This window comes from Aedes aegypti, chromosome 2 (assembly GCF_002204515.2).
Source record: "Aedes aegypti strain LVP_AGWG chromosome 2, AaegL5.0 Primary Assembly, whole genome shotgun sequence".
In the NCBI taxonomy this organism is placed as follows: Eukaryota; Metazoa; Arthropoda; class Insecta; order Diptera; family Culicidae; genus Aedes; species Aedes aegypti.
The window spans coordinates 181,337,600-181,359,283 of record NC_035108.1 but is presented as its reverse complement, the minus strand read 5'-3'; the positions used below and the strand labels follow the sequence as shown (position 1 = coordinate 181,359,283).

The 21,684-nt window shown below is 40.7% G+C and overlaps 1 protein-coding gene across 1 annotated transcript in view; it reads right to left on the bottom strand.

Moving 5' to 3' along the window:
• Positions 1 to 21,684, bottom strand: part of LOC5572107 (tyrosine-protein kinase Dnt) — a 320,019-nt gene that overhangs the window by 75,638 nt on the left and 222,697 nt on the right. Inside the window, exons 10-11 of the mRNA XM_021843333.1 lie at positions 13,849 to 14,004; positions 4,765 to 4,981 (exon numbers count right to left, since the gene is read on the bottom strand). Coding sequence (XP_021699025.1) covers positions 4,765 to 4,981; positions 13,849 to 14,004 — 373 coding nt within the window. The remainder of the gene's footprint in view (positions 1 to 4,764; positions 4,982 to 13,848; positions 14,005 to 21,684) is intronic.

The following is a 21,684-nucleotide window of genomic DNA, read 5'->3' as shown; positions in this document are numbered from 1 at the left end:
TGCTAAAAATTTCATCAAAAACAAAAAATTGGGTAATCCCATTTCGGGGTGAAATTGATCACTTGTCAATACGATTATTGTTAGTTTCGAAACCTTCTCTATTTACTTACATTGAGCTCCCTGAATCCGAATATAATTTCTAAATACTTAACAAATCAATATTTATGGAAATATTAGATAATTAAATTCCAATAGTACCGCCGAAAACGCCTAAATGTAGGCAATTTCCTAAGGATTTTTAAAACATCTTACAAAAATTTAATTATTTCAACAAAATTAGCAATGTGGTACCTATTTTGATGATAAAATCTGTTTTGGGGATATATTTCAAGCAAACTCACAAGCTTTCAGAATGACACCATGTTCAACTCCTTGTTTAGAACTAGAAGTTTATTGATGTCTTCCAATACACGCCCGAACATGATTCTGCATTTTTACATTATTTCCATAGAAACAAACACTTTTAACAGCAAAAACTTCACAATACACAATTCGACAATAATTAAGACAAACAAACGTTCATTCACTACAATATTCATTGATTTTGGTGCTCTATTAGTAAGAATAAAATTTTGTGACACGGTGATCAATTTCACCCTACCGATCAATTTCACCCGAATTTACGGTAATTATTTCAACCATATGAGTTGGTACGAGTTTAGAAAAGGAAATCGTGCTCGGGGATATATTTTAAGCATCCTTACAAACTTTACTTACTTTGAATAATGCCGTTGTCGTCGTCGCTACCTACATATAAATGCATGCTAGAGCGATCATAGTATCAACTTGTCAAACAAAGAGCTAAAACTAATCAGCAACAGCTTTGTTGATGTTTTGATTTGATAAGAAATTGTCGATCGAATCGAAATACGCACACAGAGAAGACTGCAAAAATGCTACCGCCGCCCGACCCGAGCGACGGGAATCTAGGTAAAACGTTGTTTGCCATTTATCTCCGTTGAAAACTAATCAACCAAAATTATACTTGATAAATAAATAAATTAGGGGGGTCTGTAGCCTTGAGGATACGCTTTCGCTTCATAAGCGGAAGGTCATGGGTTCGATTCCCAGCCCCTCCCCAAAAAAACCCGTCCAGCCACCAGAAGACGCTTCACGGAGGACCGTGCTTTGGGGAGCACATCCATCCTCCGTCAGTATCAGATGGTGACTGAGACAAACTGACCCTCTTCGCAGGCAGCTAGCCTCACTAACAGCAGAGCTCTCTCCTACCTGCTCGGTGTTTTTGTGTATTCAGTTTGTATATTGTCGATATTTTTCCTGTTCTTTACCATGGCTCTAAATCCAGTAGTTTACCGCGTTTCGGCAGATCCTGCCAAACGGCGGGAAATGACGCATTTCGATCTTGCAACGGACAAGCCGCCGACCTATCCATCGGAGTGGTTCCGCAATAATCCGGGGGAAAAGCCGCCCATGGAATTACACATCATCCCAGAAAATCGCAGAGGTAACTTGCATTCGACCATTCGTCTGCAATTTACAGCCGGCACTTTAACCCCTGCTGTCGCAACTGCGTTTATATGGCACGAGTTATCCCGGGAGAAGTATACATTGTCACGGGAATGGACTTCCTTTAACCTAGCAATTGGTGCGAAGGGATCGAACATTTGCATCACCAATTTTGCAAATGTGGTCGAACTGAATAGTAATCTCGATTTGGTCGCAGAGAACGCTTTATTGGAGGTTAAAGAGTTGCGTCGGTAGCCTGTGTGCTGCGTATTATCGGGATCGACAGAGAAGAGTATAGGGAGCAAGTTATTACCCATATGAATGCCCTCATAACCCAGGCCCCTGGAACAGAAATTAATTTGGATCAAGTGTACATCCATTACCAGACCTGGGCTACATACGCCCAATACCCGAAGTGTCTGGCATTTGTCGACATGTATGGGATCCACAGTGTGCAGGATGAGGGATTGCTCTGCGCTGGTAGCGACGTTTTCTATATTGAAAATGTTCGGGAAGTCTATCGGGGAATTCGCACTATGGATCTGGACTAAGCCCGTGGCCACCCAGTACGACCAACTAACTGTGAATGGAGAAGAAATGGATCAGCCCCGGTCTTATGCCCTCTACTTCAGAGACTTAGGTCTTTTTGATAAATCTCTATACTCGGCGCCCTCCAATTCAGACTTACATCTGTTCCTTCATACTCTGGGTGTAACGGAAGATTCTGAAAGGTCGGTTAGGGCTAGACAAGTAGGCACGCCGCTGAAGAATGCCATCATCTCAAATGCCATGGTAGTGGCTTATGTGTACGGGAGGTACAACACTTTTCAGAAAGAATTCTCCCACGATGGAAGGCCGGTTGAGGCCCCCGCGATCGAAGCTGAGGATGAGTTTGAAGAAGCTGGTATGCCTGGCACAAAGGATCCAGACGCGTGGCTCGGATGGCTGCAGCAAAATAATGGTGTCATCCCGGCAGGAATCAAGCGGCAGTCCTATATGCACTGGCTTAATCATCCTGGATGTCGTCCGGGTACGATCGGGGAAATGTTGTACAAAGATGCAACTGCAGGCTTATTGACACTAAGACCAGACGGAGAGGATGAAGAAGAATAGAGGGTGGTCAGGGTTGGTCCGATGAGATCGATAAAACGTCCATGAAAAAAAAAGAGTAGGAGAGAGTGAAAGTAGATGTAAATATAGATAAGTTGAAAATAGATCTGTATCGATAAAGAAGCTACAGACCAACTGATTCCGGCACAGTAGTGGCCACGAGCACAGAGTGCCTTGAAAAAAAAATAATAATAATCAATCAATTAATAGTAATAGATGAAATGTCTCTGGTTGTAACTCTTTTACGTCGAATTCATTGTTGTGACCCTGAAAAGGGTCGTTTTGTTTGAAATTAGCATTAGCATTAGCATTAAGCATTTCGCACAAATTCGTAGGTGGTACAGACAATTGTATGAGGGTAGCTTCCTTCCTGTCCGTTACCAAAGTCAGTGATTTGGGACTAACCTCTAACTCTTAGACAAGATTGACGCATCCTCCGATAATCGAGAGCTGTCCTGGCCACGTCCTTGCGAAAGCTAAGGAATGGGATAGAATGATTGATTGAACACCTACTTAAGAAAGATGCAGAGAACTCTACGACCTCTCATAGATGTTACGGGATGTTGTGGAATGTTGATGGAAAGGGTAGTGCCAAAGGATACGTTCGGTAGACGTTCTGGCCGACAAATGGTTAGTATTTACGCATTGTTATTATGCGCTGCTGATCAGAACAAACTCACCAAATTCCATTTTCGAAAATCCTCCGCAGTCTATCGCTCCTCTAATAATGAACAATAGCTTGAGCCGTAACTTAACACTGCCCATCGAAATGCACGCACTGCAATTCTTAATCTATCCCGAACCGAGCATCCACAAATCACTTTCAATTTTTGAATCAACACGCTCGGGGATAAAAACGAGTCACGCGAAACAAATTCAATTGATGGTGCCATCACAGAGCACTCTCGAGCAAAACTTCACAAAACATCTTCGGTTTCAATCTCCGATAAAAAATCTATCTATCACTTTGAAAAATATGTTCCCACAAATCATTTGCACGTGGCGTCCGAAGGGTCGTTTTGTTTGAAATTGTGCTGAAATTCAATTTAGGTGCGTTCTCCACGGATACAACGAGTCAGCTGGATGTCCGAAACCGATCAGTTAGACCCCTCGCTTCTTGCAGGACCATGACGGCCGAGCTTTGGAATCGCAGATTTGCCTCTACATTTCCCCGGATACCACGACGAAGCAGAAGAAGTTCTTCATGGTGCAGAACTTCTTCGAGTATCAAATAAAATCATGCCAATCATCGTGCCTGGCAACTTTAACATCGATTTGAGCAAAGAGGAGAACATGGAGTCCGCAAACTTCATGGAGAAGTACCTCAACCTCAAACTGGCTTCGAAACCCATTGAAGCAATCAATCTTAGTGGATCATGCGTGGACCTAACGTTCAACCGGAATATTTGTTTGGGGAGCTAGAGTTACCGCTCATGCTTCTTCTTCCATCGAACGATTCTATCGGGTGTTGAAGTGTTAACCGAACCAACCAAATAATAACACACAATGTCCATGATAGGTCAGAATTGACGTGCAACAAATAGTATAAAAATTGATTGGATTTTATCAGTAGAAATCTTTCATAAGTTTGTGACAGTCTCAAGCCAGGAAATAGAAGAAGCTAACGTTATCCAACGTCAACTTGGCGGTTGTATCTCGGAAACAACCTCTTACTTTTTTTTTGCTGAAGTTTTAACTCCCTCAGTGGCGCTATTGGACCTTTCAGGGTGGTTCAAAATATCGTTTTTGCTCCACATCGCTCATTTGTTTCTAGATCAAATTCTGAGTGACCTCTCAAACTTTGACGTCAAACTTTGGATGAAAACTGTGACTGCACAAGTCCTTCAAAGTTTATATGAGAATCAAAAGCAATCCATTCATTTGACCAGTCGTAAAGTTTGCCTATGTGCTCTTGAGAGTTAGAGCTACGCTAATAATGTTAGGAGCCGTTCATAAAACACGTAGTCATTGAGGGAGGAAGGGGCGTTGGCCACGAAAAGAACGCTGGGGAGGGGGAGAAAGGTCAACCACGTGGTTTTATCGGATTCAAGAAAGTGTTGTTTTGCCACATAATAGTGTTTTGGATTTCTGTACGATTAATATAATTCGAGTGTTACGTCTGTTTGTCTGTTCGACTACACTTTCCGAAGAAAAATCCTATCATTCTAATGTGACAAATAAACTTACCTCAAATGGCATAGCCGCCAGTGTGGCCAGTTCCCACAGCAGCACCCCAAGGCTCCAGATGTCGCTCGAGGCGGTGTAGAACTTTTTCTCCAGCGTTTCCAGCGCCATCCACTTGATGGGGCGGTTCTCGTTGTCGCCAAGGCAGTGGTAATCATTTGGGAACACATCACGCGACAGTGCGTTATCACAGACTCGTACATTTTGCTCCGAATCGAGCCTACAACGAACGAAATAGAGGAGAAAAGCGGGAAATATCATGTGTCTCTGATGTCGCATAATTTGGTGGTGGGGTGGTGCTGAATGAGGAGGCTGTAGGTTGGGAATTTGTAGGCAATGGCATAAACGAGCGAAATTTGTGTCTCTATTATACATATCACTTAGCTGCTTGAAGTTGAACAGACAACAGTGATGTCGAGGGAAGGCTTCGGTTCACTTGCAAGACAAGTCGTCACTGCTTGCTGTGCTACGATACGTGCTTTCAAACCACATACAACCATACATCGGGACAGCGGAGATTTATGAATACATTATCTCGAGGAAACGTATCAAGGGAAGGATAAAATTCAATTTCATTTTTAAGAAAAAAAACTTTTTTCTTGGCGTTCTACACTGGTGGAAAAATTTCCTTCTCTCAGCAAAAATCAGTGGGACGCATAAGCAACTAGACTTTTGCGCCGCCACTCTATATGCTTCATGAAATATTTTGGAATATTTCTCCAAAGTTTTTCTTAAGGAATACAATCTTTTATTCCATCGATAATCTAAGCATATCCCTCAAGATACCTCAAATAATTTTACCAGAAATTTGCTTCGGATTACCTACATAGCATATGTATACCATGTAAGCAGGATCCTGCTAGGTCCTGTAAACTCTAGCTTAAACGCCAGACGACGCGTCAAAAAATTATAAAACTTATCCAAATAATTTGAAGCGTACTAGAATACCATTACGTAGCGTGAAGTTGTATCATAATTCAGGAAAAAATCTAAAACTTGTGATATATAACAAAAAATACTCAAAAATTATGTTTGAAAATGTCATGTTAAGGTCGCCTCGTACCGTTCTATGTCACCATTTACCGTGCATATAGTTTTCGTCATGATTTTATTACGTATATTGAAAAAAACGTTGTTGATGGAGCAACTTTAATCAACCGTAATCCGGGGTAACATTGATCTTTTTTTTTTTTAGTTTTTCTTAAATTTTTCAATTTACAATACAAATGTTACAAGTTTAATATTTTTAAAACAAGTACTGGCACCCACCGCTCCTAACTATGTACTTTATTTTGTTTTTCGAAAGATTTAAACATGTTTAAATAAATGTTTTAAGTGATTTTTTGATTCAGCTGATATGGGGTAACATTGATGACCCAAGTAAACAACGTTCGCTAATATTGGAAATGTCGTTACTTACTAAAATCAGAGCCCCTGAAGCCGAATATGAAGACCAAACTCTTACAAGTCATTTACTTTTTAAGTTATTGCAAAATTAAAAACACCTTGAACCGCGAAATACGCCTAAAAGTAGGCAATTTCCTCAGGAAATTCTACATTCGTAATAGTAATTAGTTAATGTTGCCTAATTGAATAAACTTATGAAAGATTTGACAACGGAATCGTTTTCGGCGATGTCATTTTTAGTAAGAACCGCATTTTCTTTGATCACATCGTCTGCAGAACTCATGTGAGACATGAATTTTCGGTAGTGTCAGTGAAAATGATAGAAATCATTGTTTCAAAAAGTTGACAAATTTGCGCATGAACTAAACGCAATTTTGGCAAAAACCTTAATTATCATTAGCTTATGAATATACGAAAGAGAGGCACCATTCATGGTTCGAAAATGTTTCATCAATAAATCTTTATTTGAACGTTTAACAAGATGAGTCATCCCGATCAATGTTACCCCGCTGATCAATGTTACCCCGGATTACGGTATTCAAATCTTCATTTACAATAAAACCCATAAAAAGTTTAAAAATTGGCTAAAGCCTTTCCATATTCACTCAAAAACTAAATAAGAAGTAGTATAATCACGACATAACAATAAATCTAATATTACCGAATAGTTTCATGCCTTTTACTCTAATGCACGGTAATAGGAACCGTATATATTGAAAAGGATCCATTTAACGTGCATTTGGGTTTCGACTGAGACACAATAAAAAATTCTAATTTGCATAAAATCTCATTACTCATACAATGAAATCCATCTTACTAATAGTATCCATAGTGAAAACTAGATGAAATTTTGAAAAATTTCATACTCTTGCGTTAAAATGAAAAGTGTGATTTTTTGGCGTTTCTACTAAGAGTGTTGAAAAATCTCATTATCAAACAGAATTCACATAATTTTGACTAAATAAACTAGGTTTTTCGAAATGCTTTATGACAAAAACTACTTCATTTCATCAGTTTTATCTTATTTTGTTGACAAAAGAATAATTTGTTAAAATTGTATGAATATTCTGTAGGAATTTGTATATGTGCACGGTGACTGGTGACTTAACGGTACTACTTTTTCGGTTTTTCGGTTTCTGTTTCTGGTCGATATCAACAGCTATCCGATCGTGGGCCGATTCGTGGGGTGGTAGGAGGTTTAATCGAGATGGTGTTTTACCATGGATTTTATCCCCGGGACGTGAGTGTAGACAAGCTGCTCTGGCGCTGGCAAACTTCCCTCATCCAGATCTATCGCGAATTTAGGCAGCACGTGGTAACGGGTGGTGCTCGCGAGGCCGAACAACTATTCCGATGACCACGCTCTCTAGGGGTATACCCTTAGTGTATATCCAGGGGACCCACCTCCGTCTGATCATAGGCACTTGATAACAGGCAGGTGCTTTTTTCGGGGACTGGCGACGATGGTACTCGCATGTAGACTTGTCTCCCACTCTCCACACCAACCAATGGGGTCGCTGTTGGAGACTGTGAAAATCAAAATGAATTAGCACCACCTCGGAACTTTGGTCGTATGCTGACAGGAAAGAAGGGGTTTTCTTTAGCTTTTGATTCTGCAAATCTGGAGCGTCTGTACTCCATTTTAGGAGCGACTCAAAACAGCGTCAGTTCCCCATGTCAGGGCGGCTGATCATCGTTCGCGTGCCAGAGAAGGACTCTATGCTAAACTATGGTCCTCCGAACATTTAGCGGAAATGGTCCCCCAGAAATCTAGGGGGTTGGTGTCAGGCCCTGCAAGCCAACCGTAAAAACACTTCATCACAGGAAAGTCAACGAGAGAACACGGACCGGAACAATCGGCAAAGACCACATGCGACGGAGCGATTGGAAACTCAGTACGTGGAACTACAAACCTCTCAACGTCATCGGAAGCACACGCATACTCTCCGATGTACTGAAGATCCGTGGTTTCGGCATCGTAGCGCTGCAGGAGGTGTGCTGGACAGGTTCTATGGTTCAAACGTGTAGAGGTAATCATACCATCTAGCAGAGCTGCGACAACACACGTGAGCTTTTATAGTGATGGGTGATAAGCAAATGCGCGTGATCGGGTGGTGGTCGATCAAGGAACGAATGTGCAAGTTAAGAATTAAAGCCCGATTCCTTAACTTCAGCATAATTATCGTGCAAAGTCCACACTCCGGAAGCACTGATGATGGAAGGACGCATTTTACGTGCAGCTTGAACGCGAGTACGATCGCTGCCCAAGCCACGACGTCAAGATCATCATAGGAGATTTGAACGCTCAGATTGGCCAGGAGGAGGAGTTCAGACCGACGATTGGAAAGTTCAGCGCCCACCGGCTGATGAACGAGAACGGCCTACGTCTGATAGATTTTGCCGCCTCCAAGAACATGGTCATTCGCAGCACTTACTTCCAGCACAGCCTCCCGTATCGATACACCTGGAGATCACCACTGCAGACGTAATCACAAATCGACCACGTTTTGATCGATGGACGGCACTTCACCGATATAACCGACGTCATAACCTCTCGAGGACAGTTGGAGGACAGTCAAAGCAGCCATTAACGACGCTGCCGAAAGCATTGTCGGATATGTGGAACGGAGATCAAGAAACGATTGGTTCGACGAGGAATGCCAGGAGGTTTTAGAGGTGAAGAATGCAGCGCACACGGATAACAAAACATAGTGTTCGTAATCATTTGTCCGGTCGAATTAACTTTATTTTTTGATTCTTTTAGAGATAACCATGAATATCGTTGATTTCACAATATATTGTTTAAAATAACTTCACCGTATAGTTTTTAACAACTAAATTTTTTATTGAATTTACAAACGTCAACCGTGAAAATTTAACTAGATTTTAGTTGACTCAAAGTAAACTTAGTTGAGTATACAATATTTTGCAATATATACGCAGCAGTTTGCTCTGCTTTATCAACATATCCAAAAAGATTCATAGCTGCTTTTTCGACTTAAAAAAACGATTGGAAAAATCAAAACAAAACGTCGGCAAACCTAGACTTGATATGTGGTCTTCTCACGCCGATTCTCTTATCACCAACACTATTCCTTACAAGTTAGAAGTGAGTTGATTTGTGTGCATGACTTGAAAGATGTAAATGTTTGCGGTTATTGGTAAATAGTAAGATCATAATTGAAATAAGTACAAGTGGAAAGCTGAATCAATGAAGTTTGTCAATTTAGTTTGACGCTAAATTAGTGTTGGAGTAAATAGATTTTCTTCCGAAACAACTATTTGTGCGTAATCATTGGGATAGTAATCTCAACATCAATAAATTCTTCTCTGTATGGGCTGCAATGCATGGTACGCGGAAAAACGTGGAACGATACAGGCTGAAGCGGAAAAAGCAAACCCGCCTATTCCGGGATAAAAAGCGCCGCCTGGTAGAGCTGGATTGCCAAGAGATGGAGTTGCTAAACTGTTCTCAAGAAACGCTATGGAAGATCATGGACGGGAACAGCTTTCCCAGGAAGCTCACAGGATTGATTAGAGCAACGATGGAGGGTGTGTAAAACTTCGTGAAGATCTCGGGCGAACACTCCAGTTCATACGAGTCTCGGCGGGGACTACGATAGGACGATGGACTTTCGTGCCTGCTGTTCAATATTGCGCTTGAAGGTGTCATGCGGAGAGCCGGACTTAACAGTCGAGGAACGATTTCCACGAGATCCGGACAATTTGTTTGCTTCGCGGACGACATGGATTGTATACCCGCCTGAAACGTGAAGCAAAAAGAATCAGTCTTGAGGTGAATGTGTCGAAAACAAAGTACATGCTGGTAGACGGAACTGAGCACGACAGGGCCCGCCTAGGGAGCAGTGTCACGATATAGGTGTATACCTTCGAAATGGTGGATGAGTTCATCTACCTCGGATCCTTACTGACAGCTGACAACAACGTTAGTCGGGGAATACGAAGGTGCATCATCTATGGGTTCCAGAAGAAATTGTGGTCAGAAAAGAGTCAACTCCGCACCAAATGCACGATACACAAAACGCTTATATGACCGGTAATCCTCTACGGGCGTGAGACGTGGACTATGCTAGAGGAAGAGTTTTTGAACGCCGAGTGCTAAAGACGATCTTCGGCAGCGTGCAGGAGAACGGTGTGTGGCGGCGAAGAATGAACCACGAACTCGCTCAACTCTACGGCGAACCCAGTATCCTGAAGGTGGCTAAAGCTGGAAGGATACGCTGGGCAGAGCATGTTGCAGAACACTTGTCAGCAGCCCTGTAAAAATGATGTTCGTCACGAATCCGGTCGGAACAAGAAGGCGTGGGCGTAGCGAGCTAAGAGGATTGACCAGGTGCACCAGGATTCTTTGTTCTGTTCGGATCAGGCAGTTTCCGTTAAAACAATAAGTAGTGGTGCTTGGCCAAACCAACAATAGCTGACTTGAGTATTGATCTCCTACCAGTGTGGATGCGTTAAGCTATAGTTAATCTGTGATCAAAAATACAGTTTAGTATGGAAGCCAACTTTGGAAATTGTTCTCCAAGTGCGATCTAAACTAAAATAGTGTCTAGAAAATTCAAATAATATTCAGATTGGTAAGACTATGTGAAACTGTATTAAGTCTGCTGCTCGAACGCATCAGGGGGAGGGGGACCCGAGCAAAGACGGATAACTGGATGATATCAGATTGATAACAACTTTAATTATCACTGTTATCATTTTGATATTCTGTTATCAATGATAACCGTGTGATAACAACATTTGTTATCATTGTATCCGTGACAGACATGTTTGATAACAGGTTGATAAAAACATATGTTATCATACCTTTTTTCCATAACATTTTTATGAAGCAATAAAATAAACAAAGTTTTTTTTTCCGTCATACAAAATTTTGTAAAATTGTTTGCAGCGTACGTTTAATACAAAACATTCATTTCTCAAAAAAAATCCGTGATTTATGATAGTTATCTTCAAAAAAATATGGTGATGTAAATTTAGTTATCAACTTGAACTCAGTGATAGCATAATTTTCAAACAAATTTGAGTTCTCATTTTTGTTAATTTGTTAATTCAGCCAAGATGATAACAAAATCAGTTATCAAATGATGATAACCAGGTAACAAGATTTGTTATCATTTTGCTACTCATCTTTGATCGGGGAGTGTGTTGTATTATCAGGTAAATTGGGTCAGCGAATGGGTTTAAGAATTGTCGTAGTGTTTGAGCCATTTAAATAACTCGGCCGAGTAGAGGGTCTCAAAGCCGGGACCATAACAGCACCAGCAGTCTTCCTCGGTTAAGGAAGTGGCGCATAAGTTGCTGTTTGTGTTGAGCAAGAATAATAACGTTACAAAGATCTGGTCCATTGTCGAGCGGCCGTCAATGGAACCTGCTTTATAACTTCTCACTAGCATTTTTGCTATAGGTGACAGACATACATTTTACATATGACGGGCATAAAACGTCTTGCTTCATTCGGTAGCTGTTCCGTCTCCTAGATTCTGATTATCAGCCGATGCGGACAAGCAGCCCACTTTTCCGGGCTTATCTCGATGAGTTCGATTCCGATACCATCCTTGCCAGCGGCCTTGTTGTTCTTGAGTTGTTGAATGACATTCTTAACTTCCCCCCATCGTGGGATCTGGTTGGTTTCCGCTGTCCACTGTGCTTATGTAGTCATTCCGTTCGCTATCCTCACCTTCGATGCCAGTGTTCTATGCGCAAATCAGGTGTTCATCGCCGTGCTGCTTCCGTTCCACTTAGTACCGCGTACCATGCGTCGCTCATGGCTGCTTTGGTTGTCCTCCAGCAGTCCTCAAAAGACTCCGGCAACGCTGCCTCAAGATGCGCGTACGCGTTGGTGACGACTGGTTGTTTCAGTCGCGCTAGACTGTACATCCTTGATGACGGATAGTTTTGGGCGTATTTTCACCATTACTAGGTACCAGTCAGAGTCATAGCGCCACGATAGGTGCTGATGTCAGTTATATCGGAGAAGTGCCGTCCATCGATCAAAACGTGGTCTGTTAGCGATTCTGTCTGCTGAGGTTATCTCCAGGTGTACCGATACGGAAAGCTGTGCTTCCGGAGTGTAGGCTATGCACGTTGATTATGCTAAAGTTACAGAATCAGCCTTTCATTCTCAACTTGCATATTTTTTCGTAGATTGACCACCACTTGATATTGCGCCTCTGCATAAGCCCCATCACTATGAAAGCTGTTCACAGCTCATGTGTGTTGCCGCAGCTCTGGTAGATTCCGATTCCGAATTCCGAAACCGATTGTTCTAATCCGAAAACTCTCGTTAACGTTCCTGTGCTGTTGTGTTTTTACGGATGGCTTGCAGGTCCTGACACTAACTCCCTAAATTCCCGGAGGACCATTCCCCCAAAATGTTCGAAGGGCCAAAGTGCACAATTTAGCATAGAGTCCTCCCCTGGCACTCGGACGATGATTAGCCGTCCTTGACATGGAGAACATACTCTGTTGTGAGTCGCTCCTAACATGGAGTACAGACGCTACAGGTTTGCAGAAGCAAAAGCTAAAGCAAACACCCCCTTCCCTATCAGCATACGTTCCAACCGGCGTTGGTTTCCCGATCTTACCCAAGGTTACTCGTACTCCGGCCAGTACCACGAGTAGGTAGGGATAGGAGTTGCTAGGCAGGAGGCTGAGGTCCACACGGTCTATTTTAGACTTTCAGGTACGTGAAGTACCAATGCTACGTCATGCCCTGCATTCACCAACCAAATTTCGATCTATCCCCCGAAAAGTGATTTGGAATATAAATTTTTGTGTTATATTTTTATATTCAGGGTTGGTGTCTTCACAAAAGTTGTAAAAAATACTGCTTTGAACAACTTTGTCGTAAACACTAAATTGCTTGCTTCATTACTTTTGCATATATTATACATTTTTTATAATAACTCCGAATACATCAAAATAACATTTTTTGGTTACTGCCAACACCATTACACTTGGGAACATAATTAATATGCTATTCATCAAAATCGCTAAAACTATAAAAACTCACACTGTGAGCGGTTGCAAAAATGCCTTGATGCAGTCACCGATTACAAGTGCTCCGGTGCACAGGTCTATAAGCAATGCGAAATTATTTTATCCATCATGCTTGTTTCACAATGAATACTGATTGATGGCTTTTTAAAACTTTCATGCTGTTTAGTTAAGTAGGTAGTTAAGGAAACTAATCAACAATGGAACACTTTATGAGTATCACATACTATTGAAGCATAATTTTCCTATAATAAGAATCCTTTCAGTGGAGAATATTGACGTTTCTAAACTAGAAGACATGCTCCAAATAGGGCCACAAATCTCATTGACATATAAATTCCGAACACGACGACAACAGTTTACCATGCATCACCACCATGATCAAGACATACGCTATCAATGTCGGGCATCTTTCGCACCGCAACGTCGATGATGGTGAAAGCACAGACAAACAGACATAACACTCGAATTTATTTCGGAGCTCGAGTTTGACCGTCACCTAGTTTCCAGTTGCGAAAATCAGTATTTTTAGCATTGAATCCTGACGTTCGCGGTACTATGTACTAAATTGAAAATTGATCTAACCGTTATGTCTGTTTGTCAGTGTTGAACGCTTTTCCGAAGAGCACAGGGAAGAAAGGGCGGTATCATACTTACACACAGTTTCTGGTAGCGATATCCTTGTGCAGGACTCCCAGCGAATGAAGATGCGAGATGCCACGGGCCACTTGCAGGCCAAACTCCACCAGCTGGCGGGTACTCAGCGAAATGCCCGAGCTTTGCATGCCGATATCACGGCAGCTCTGAAGGTATCTGGAAGGAAACCGAGGGAAGGAAGAAAAGATATGGAGAATGTGAGAAGATTGCGCAAGTTTGCAGCAGCAGGAGCAGCAGCACGAAAGGAAAAAAGGTTCGATGGGGAAAATTTATGCAAATTTGTCGAATCACTTCCCCACAGCCGCAGCAATGTGTTTTTGTTCAACGGGACGGGAAAAGTTGTTTTGATAGCCCGGTGAAACCACGATTGAATGGAAAAGTAAGAGGTTGTTTCCGAGATACAACCGCCAAGTTGACGTTGGATAACGTTAGCTTCTTCTATTTCCTGGCTTGAGACTGTCACAAACTTATGAAAGATTTCTACTGATAAAATCCAATCAATTTTTATACTATTTGTTGCACGTCAATTCTGACCTATCATGGACATTGTGTGTTATTATTTGGTTGGTTCGGTTAACACTTCAACACCCGATAGAATCGTTCGATGGAAGAAGAAGCATGAGCGGTAACTCTAGCTCCCCAAACAAATATTCCGGTTGAACGTTAGGTCCACGCATGATCCACTAAGATTGATTGCTTCAATGGGTTTCGAAGCCAGTTTGAGGTTGAGGTACTTCTCCATGAAGTTTGCGGACTCCATGTTCTCCTCTTTGCTCAAATCGATGTTAAAGTTGCCAGGCACGATGATTGGCATGATTTTATTTGATACTCGAAGAAGTTCTGCACCATGAAGAACTTCTTCTGCTTCGTCGTGGTATCCGGGGAAATGTAGAGGCAAATCTGCGATTCCAAAGCTCGGCCGTCATGGTCCTGCAAGAAGCGAGGGGTCTAACTGATCGGTTTCGGACATCCAGCTGACTCGTTGTATCCGTGGAGAACGCACCTAAATTGAATTTCAGCACAATTTCAAACAAAACGACCCTTCGGACGCCACGTGCAAATGATTTGTGGGAACATATTTTTCAAAGTGATAGATAGATTTTTTATCGGAGATTGAAACCGAAGATGTTTTGTGAAGTTTTGCTCGAGAGTGCTCTGTGATGGCACCATCAATTGAATTTGTTTCGCGTGACTCGTTTTTATCCCCGAGCGTGTTGATTCAAAAATTGAAAGTGATTTGTGGATGCTCGGTTCGGGATAGATTAAGAATTGCAGTGCGTGCATTTCGATGGGCAGTGTTAAGTTACGGCTCAAGCTATTGTTCATTATTAGAGGAGCGATAGACTGCGGAGGATTTTCGAAAATGGAATTTGGTGAGTTTGTTCTGATCAGCAGCGCATAATAACAATGCGTAAATACTAACCATTTGTCGGCCAGAACGTCTACCGAACGTATCCTTTGGCACTACCCTTTCCATCAACATTCCACAACATCCCGTAACATCTATGAGAGGTCGTAGAGTTCTCTGCATCTTTCTTAAGTAGGTGTTCAATCAATCATTCTATCCCATTCCTTAGCTTTCGCAAGGACGTGGCCAGGACAGCTCTCGATTATCGGAGGATGCGTCAATCTTGTCTAAGAGTTAGAGGTTAGTCCCAAATCACTGACTTTGGTAACGGACAGGAAGGAAGCTACCCTCATACAATTGTCTGTACCACCTACGAATTTGTGCGAAATGCTTAATGCTAATGCTAATGCTAATTTCAAACAAAACGACCCTTTTCAGGGTCACAACAATGAATTCGACGTAAAAGAGTTACAACCAGAGACATTTCATCTATTACTATTAATTGATTGATTATTATTATTTTTTTTTCAAGGCACTCTGTGCTCGTGGCCACTACTGTGCCGGAATCAGTTGGTCTGTAGCTTCTTTATCGATACAGATCTATTTTCAACTTATCTATATTTACATCTACTTTCACTCTCTCCTACTCTTTTTTTTTCATGGACGTTTTATCGATCTCATCGGACCAACCCTGACCACCCTCTATTCTTCTTCATCCTCTCCGTCTGGTCTTAGTGTCAATAAGCCTGCAGTTGCATCTTTGTACAACATTTCCCCGATCGTACCCGGACGACATCCAGGATGATTAAGCCAGTGCATATAGGACTGCCGCTTGATTCCTGCCGGGATGACACCATTATTTTGCTGCAGCCATCCGAGCCACGCGTCTGGATCCTTTGTGCCAGGCATACCAGCTTCTTCAAACTCATCCTCAGCTTCGATCGCGGGGGCCTCAACCGGCCTTCCATCGTGGGAGAATTCTTTCTGAAAAGTGTTGTACCTCCCGTACACATAAGCCACTACCATGGCATTTGAGATGATGGCATTCTTCAGCGGCGTGCCTACTTGTCTAGCCCTAACCGACCTTTCAGAATCTTCCGTTACACCCAGAGTATGAAGGAACAGATGTAAGTCTGAATTGGAGGGCGCCGAGTATAGAGATTTATCAAAAAGACCTAAGTCTCTGAAGTAGAGGGCATAAGACCGGGGCTGATCCATTTCTTCTCCATTCACAGTTAGTTGGTCGTACTGGGTGGCCACGGGCTTAGTCCAGATCCATAGTGCGAATTCCCCGATAGACTTCCCGAACATTTTCAATATAGAAAACGTCGCTACCAGCGCAGAGCAATCCCTCATCCTGCACACTGTGGATCCCATACATGTCGACAAATGCCAGACACTTCGGGTATTGGGCGTATGTAGCCCAGGTCTGGTAATGGATGTACACTTGATCCAAATTAATTTCTGTTCCAGGGGCCTGGGTTATGAGGGCATTCATATGGGTAATAACTTGCTCCCTATACTCTTCTCTGTCGATCCCGATAATACGCAGCACACAGGCTACCGACGCAACTCTTTAACCTCCAATAAAGCGTTCTCTGCGACCAAATCGAGATTACTATTCAGTTCGACCACATTTGCAAAATTGGTGATGCAAATGTTCGATCCCTTCGCACCAATTGCTAGGTTAAAGGAAGTCCATTCCCGTGACAATGTATACTTCTCCCGGGATAACTCGTGCCATATAAACGCAGTTGCGACAGCAGGGGTTAAAGTGCCGGCTGTAAATTGCAGACGAATGGTCGAATGCAAGTTACCTCTGCGATTTTCTGGGATGATGTGTAATTCCATGGGCGGCTTTTCCCCCGGATTATTGCGGAACCACTCCGATGGATAGGTCGGCGGCTTGTCCGTTGCAAGATCGAAATGCGTCATTTCCCGCCGTTTGGCAGGATCTGCCGAAACGCGGTAAACTACTGGATTTAGAGCCATGGTAAAGAACAGGAAAAATATCGACAATATACAAACTGAATACACAAAAACACCGAGCAGGTAGGAGAGAGCTCTGCTGTTAGTGAGGCTAGCTGCCTGCGAAGAGGGTCAGTTTGTCTCAGTCACCATCTGATACTGACGGAGGATGGATGTGCTCCCCAAAGCACGGTCCTCCGTGAAGCGTCTTCTGGTGGCTGGACGGGTTTTTTTGGGGAGGGGCTGGGAATCGAACCCATGACCTTCCGCTTATGAAGCGAAAGCGTATCCTCAAGGCTACAGACCCCCCTAATTTATTTATTTATCAAGTATAATTTTGGTTGATTAGTTTTCAACGGAGATAAATGGCAAACAACGTTTTACCTAGATTCCCGTCGCTCGGGTCGGGCGGCGGTAGCATTTTTGCAGTCTTCTCTGTGTGCGTATTTCGATTCGATCGACAATTTCTTATCAAATCAAAACATCAACAAAGCTGTTGCTGATTAGTTTTAGCTCTTTGTTTGACAAGTTGATACTATGATCGCTCTAGCATGCATTTATATGTAGGTAGCGACGACGACAACGGCATTATTCAAAGTAAGTAAAGTTTGTAAGGATGCTTAAAATATATCCCCGAGCACGATTTCCTTTTCTAAACTCGTACCAACTCATATGGTTGAAATAATTACCGTAAATTCGGGTGAAATTGATCGGTAGGGTGAAATTGATCACCGTGTCACAAAATTTTATTCTTACTAATAGAGCACCAAAATCAATGAATATTGTAGTGAATGAACGTTTGTTTGTCTTAATTATTGTCGAATTGTGTATTGTGAAGTTTTTGCTGTTAAAAGTGTTTGTTTCTATGGAAATAATGTAAAAATGCAGAATCATGTTCGGGCGTGTATTGGAAGACATCAATAAACTTCTAGTTCTAAACAAGGAGTTGAACATGGTGTCATTCTGAAAGCTTGTGAGTTTGCTTGAAATATATCCCCAAAACAGATTTTATCATCAAAATAGGTACCACATTGCTAATTTTGTTGAAATAATTAAATTTTTGTAAGATGTTTTAAAAATCCTTAGGAAATTGCCTACATTTAGGCGTTTTCGGCGGTACTATTGGAATTTAATTATCTAATATTTCCATAAATATTGATTTGTTAAGTATTTAGAAATTATATTCGGATTCAGGGAGCTCAATGTAAGTAAATAGAGAAGGTTTCGAAACTAACAATAATCGTATTGACAAGTGATCAATTTCACCCCGAAATGGGATTACCCAATTTTTTGTTTTTGATGAAATTTTTAGCACTAAAATCACATTTGTTAGAATATTTCGGCACATGAGTCAATGAGACTCACCGTCGTACTTGTTTTCCTGTATAAAGTTGTTTAGCATTGGCAACAGTATAGAACACATATCAGAAAAACCGTCAAAAGTGATCAATTTCACCCGAAATTACGGTAAGTTTCTGTTGGATATCAGGTATTTCCTTAGGAAATTGCCTACATTTAGGAGTTTTGATCGCAATTCTTAAAATTAACTATTCATTATTTCTTTAATTATTGCATTATTAAGAATTTAGCAAGCATATTCGGATGCAGGGAGCTCATATTCATTATGCAGAGTCGTTTCAAAAAATAATAATCGCCTTGAAAAATGATCAATTTTACCCCGAAATGGGATTCCCCCATGTTTTATTTAAGGGATGATTTTTAGCACTAAAAACACATTTGTTAGAAAATGTTGGCACATGAGCCAAAGAGGCTGGCTGTCGTACTTGTTTTCCTGCAATCAGTTGTTTGGCATTTTCATCATTTTTGAAAACAGACAAGAAAAACCATGAAAAATGTTCAATTTTACCCGAAATTACGGTTATATGTAAACTTCAAAACGTCAAAGCCTTATAACAGCAAGAAAAATGTGCGTTTCTATGAAAAATAAGACATGTCTCGATATTTACCATTTTTTCAATAGTTTAGTCATGAAAATCAATAGTTTTCATTATTGGAGTAGATTCGTAGAAAGATTTCCAAACGATTGGTGGAAGAATCTTGAAAATCTATGGGGGCGTTTGAAAGTTATTAACAGTCAAAATCTAACCACTTTTCGTGACGCGCCCGATTTTTCGTTTTTCGAAATTGTACCCCAGTATGTTACCGTAAGACGTTATCCAACGTCAAAAAAAGCTTGAGAAAAGTAAAACATCGGTGCCTGCAGGATATAGTTCCATGTCAACGGCAAACAATATGGACCCTTTTCGCCTTTTAGTCCAGTGATTCGTTTTTCATGTTTTCAAAAAAAGCTCCTGTTGTTGCTGGCTTTTAGTTTTAAAGTTTCCTGTCATCAGTTGGTTTATATTTAAAACATACCGTAATTCTGTGGCAAATTGATCACTATTTTACTTTTTTTTATGTTATCCTGTGGAATTCTAAAATTGTCAAATTTATTTCGACAATATAAGTATTTCATTGATCTTTATCTGTTTTGTAATTGATTTCATATGAATTAACATTCATAATTTCATAAAATTAGTTTTAATACCAACAATTTAAATTGACACACTGGGGAAAAATAGATCACAGAGCGGATTATTAAGAAACTAAATTCCTACCCTGGATTACAAAAGAGTTGAAACAGATTTTGGTACTCAGTTAGCGCGCTTTTTCTAACAAAATATGTCATAATTTTGGCTGGTTAGTAGTTGAAATAACAAAAATTATAACACAATTTCCTCTACACTAAACAAAATTGAAACAACTTATGTTATAATTTAAACAAAAATGTAACTCATTTTGTTGTTTTTCATATACGAATTATAACAAAATTTGTTATAAGCAATTGCTCTTAAAGTATTTATAACAAATTGTGTTATAATTATGTTTTAAATTGAAACAGCCTTTGTCATTATAATTGATTTTATTTCAATCATATTATAATTTCATCCATCAGCTCAAAGTGTTTCTAACAAAAAAGAAATAATCTCTGTTATGTGTAACAAATCTGGAAATAGTTGTGCTACAATTATGTTGTAATCCGCTGGTCGGGTATCTATCCAATTCATGTCTCGTGAATTTAAAAATAATGCTGAAATTCTTACAACTCGTGTATATGATCATTTCAATGTAAAATTAAAGTTTGTAATTCTGCATAATACGCTTAAATGTTGGGATTTGCATAAAACGTATTTCAAGGGAAAAATAAGTGCTGTGGTGGCTGGAGTTGATAAATTGAATAATCGATATAATGATGAAAGAATAAAAATAAGAAAACTATTTACATCACTATTCCCATCGGCCAAATGATGACAATGTTTAGTCTGTTAAACAAAAGTTCTTTTAACCTGAGGGATTGGACTGACTGCGTTTTATACTTAGTTCTTTATCGGCAATTATTATGCAGCCCACATATGCTCATACGGTTTGACCAACATTGACTCTACCCCCAAGTTAGTCAAACCGATTTACGTTGATGGAACCGTTTGACCGACAGTCAAAGTTCGTTGTAGCAACACTATATTTCTTCTCTTTGTCGGGGATTATTCTGAGCATCCAGAATCTTTTAGTGGTTTCCTCTAGTCATTCTACTTTGAAGTTTTTCCAGGAATCTATAGGTTATACTAGGAACTCCACCAAAAATTCTTCCTGGGATTCTAAAAGGAGTTTTATCAATAATTCCACTAGAAATGTATCCACAGATTCAACCAGAAATTTCTCCGGGGAATACTTTTAGGTAGCATTCATCCAAAGATACCTTCAAAGGTTCCTCTACAAATAATTCACGATTTCCTCCAATGATTCTTTCGAAGATCAACCCAAAAAATCATCAAGTAATTTCTTCAGTTATTCTTCAGGGTTTACTCCCAGACAGCATTACTATAACAATTTCTTGAATGATTCCTTCAGGAATTTCTCCAGAAGTTAAATCCAGGGATTCCATCACGCATTACCCAGGAATCATATCACGAATTCTTTCAGACACTTCTCAAGAGATTCCTCAAGAAATTCATCACCAGAAATTTCCTCGAAAATTTCACCAGAATTTGAGAATTCCTCTTTAAACTCCTCAAGGAATTGCTTCAGAACTTACATCAGTAATTTCCCCAGCAATTCTTTCAGGTAATTATTCCACGGATTCCTCCAGGGATTAATACAAAACCTTCCCGAGGGATTTTGTCAGTCATTCATCCAATGCTTTCTTCAAGAATTCCACCAACAAATCCAACAAAATTTAGTTAAGAATTTCTCCAGAGAAACTTCAGAAATTCCTAGACAGATTCTATCATGATATTTTTGCTGCGATTCCACCATTCCTCAAGAAACTTTAAAAAGATTGAAATCAAGAAATCCCTTCCAAGGAATTAATACAGGAATTTCATAAAAAACTACACCAATAATTTTTATTAGGAATTGTTCGTCGATGTTCCCTAACTCGATGCGATCTGTTTCAGTTTCCTATGCAAGTTTACCTCTCTAACTCGATATTTCCATGAAAACTTTCAAATATTCCCAAAATG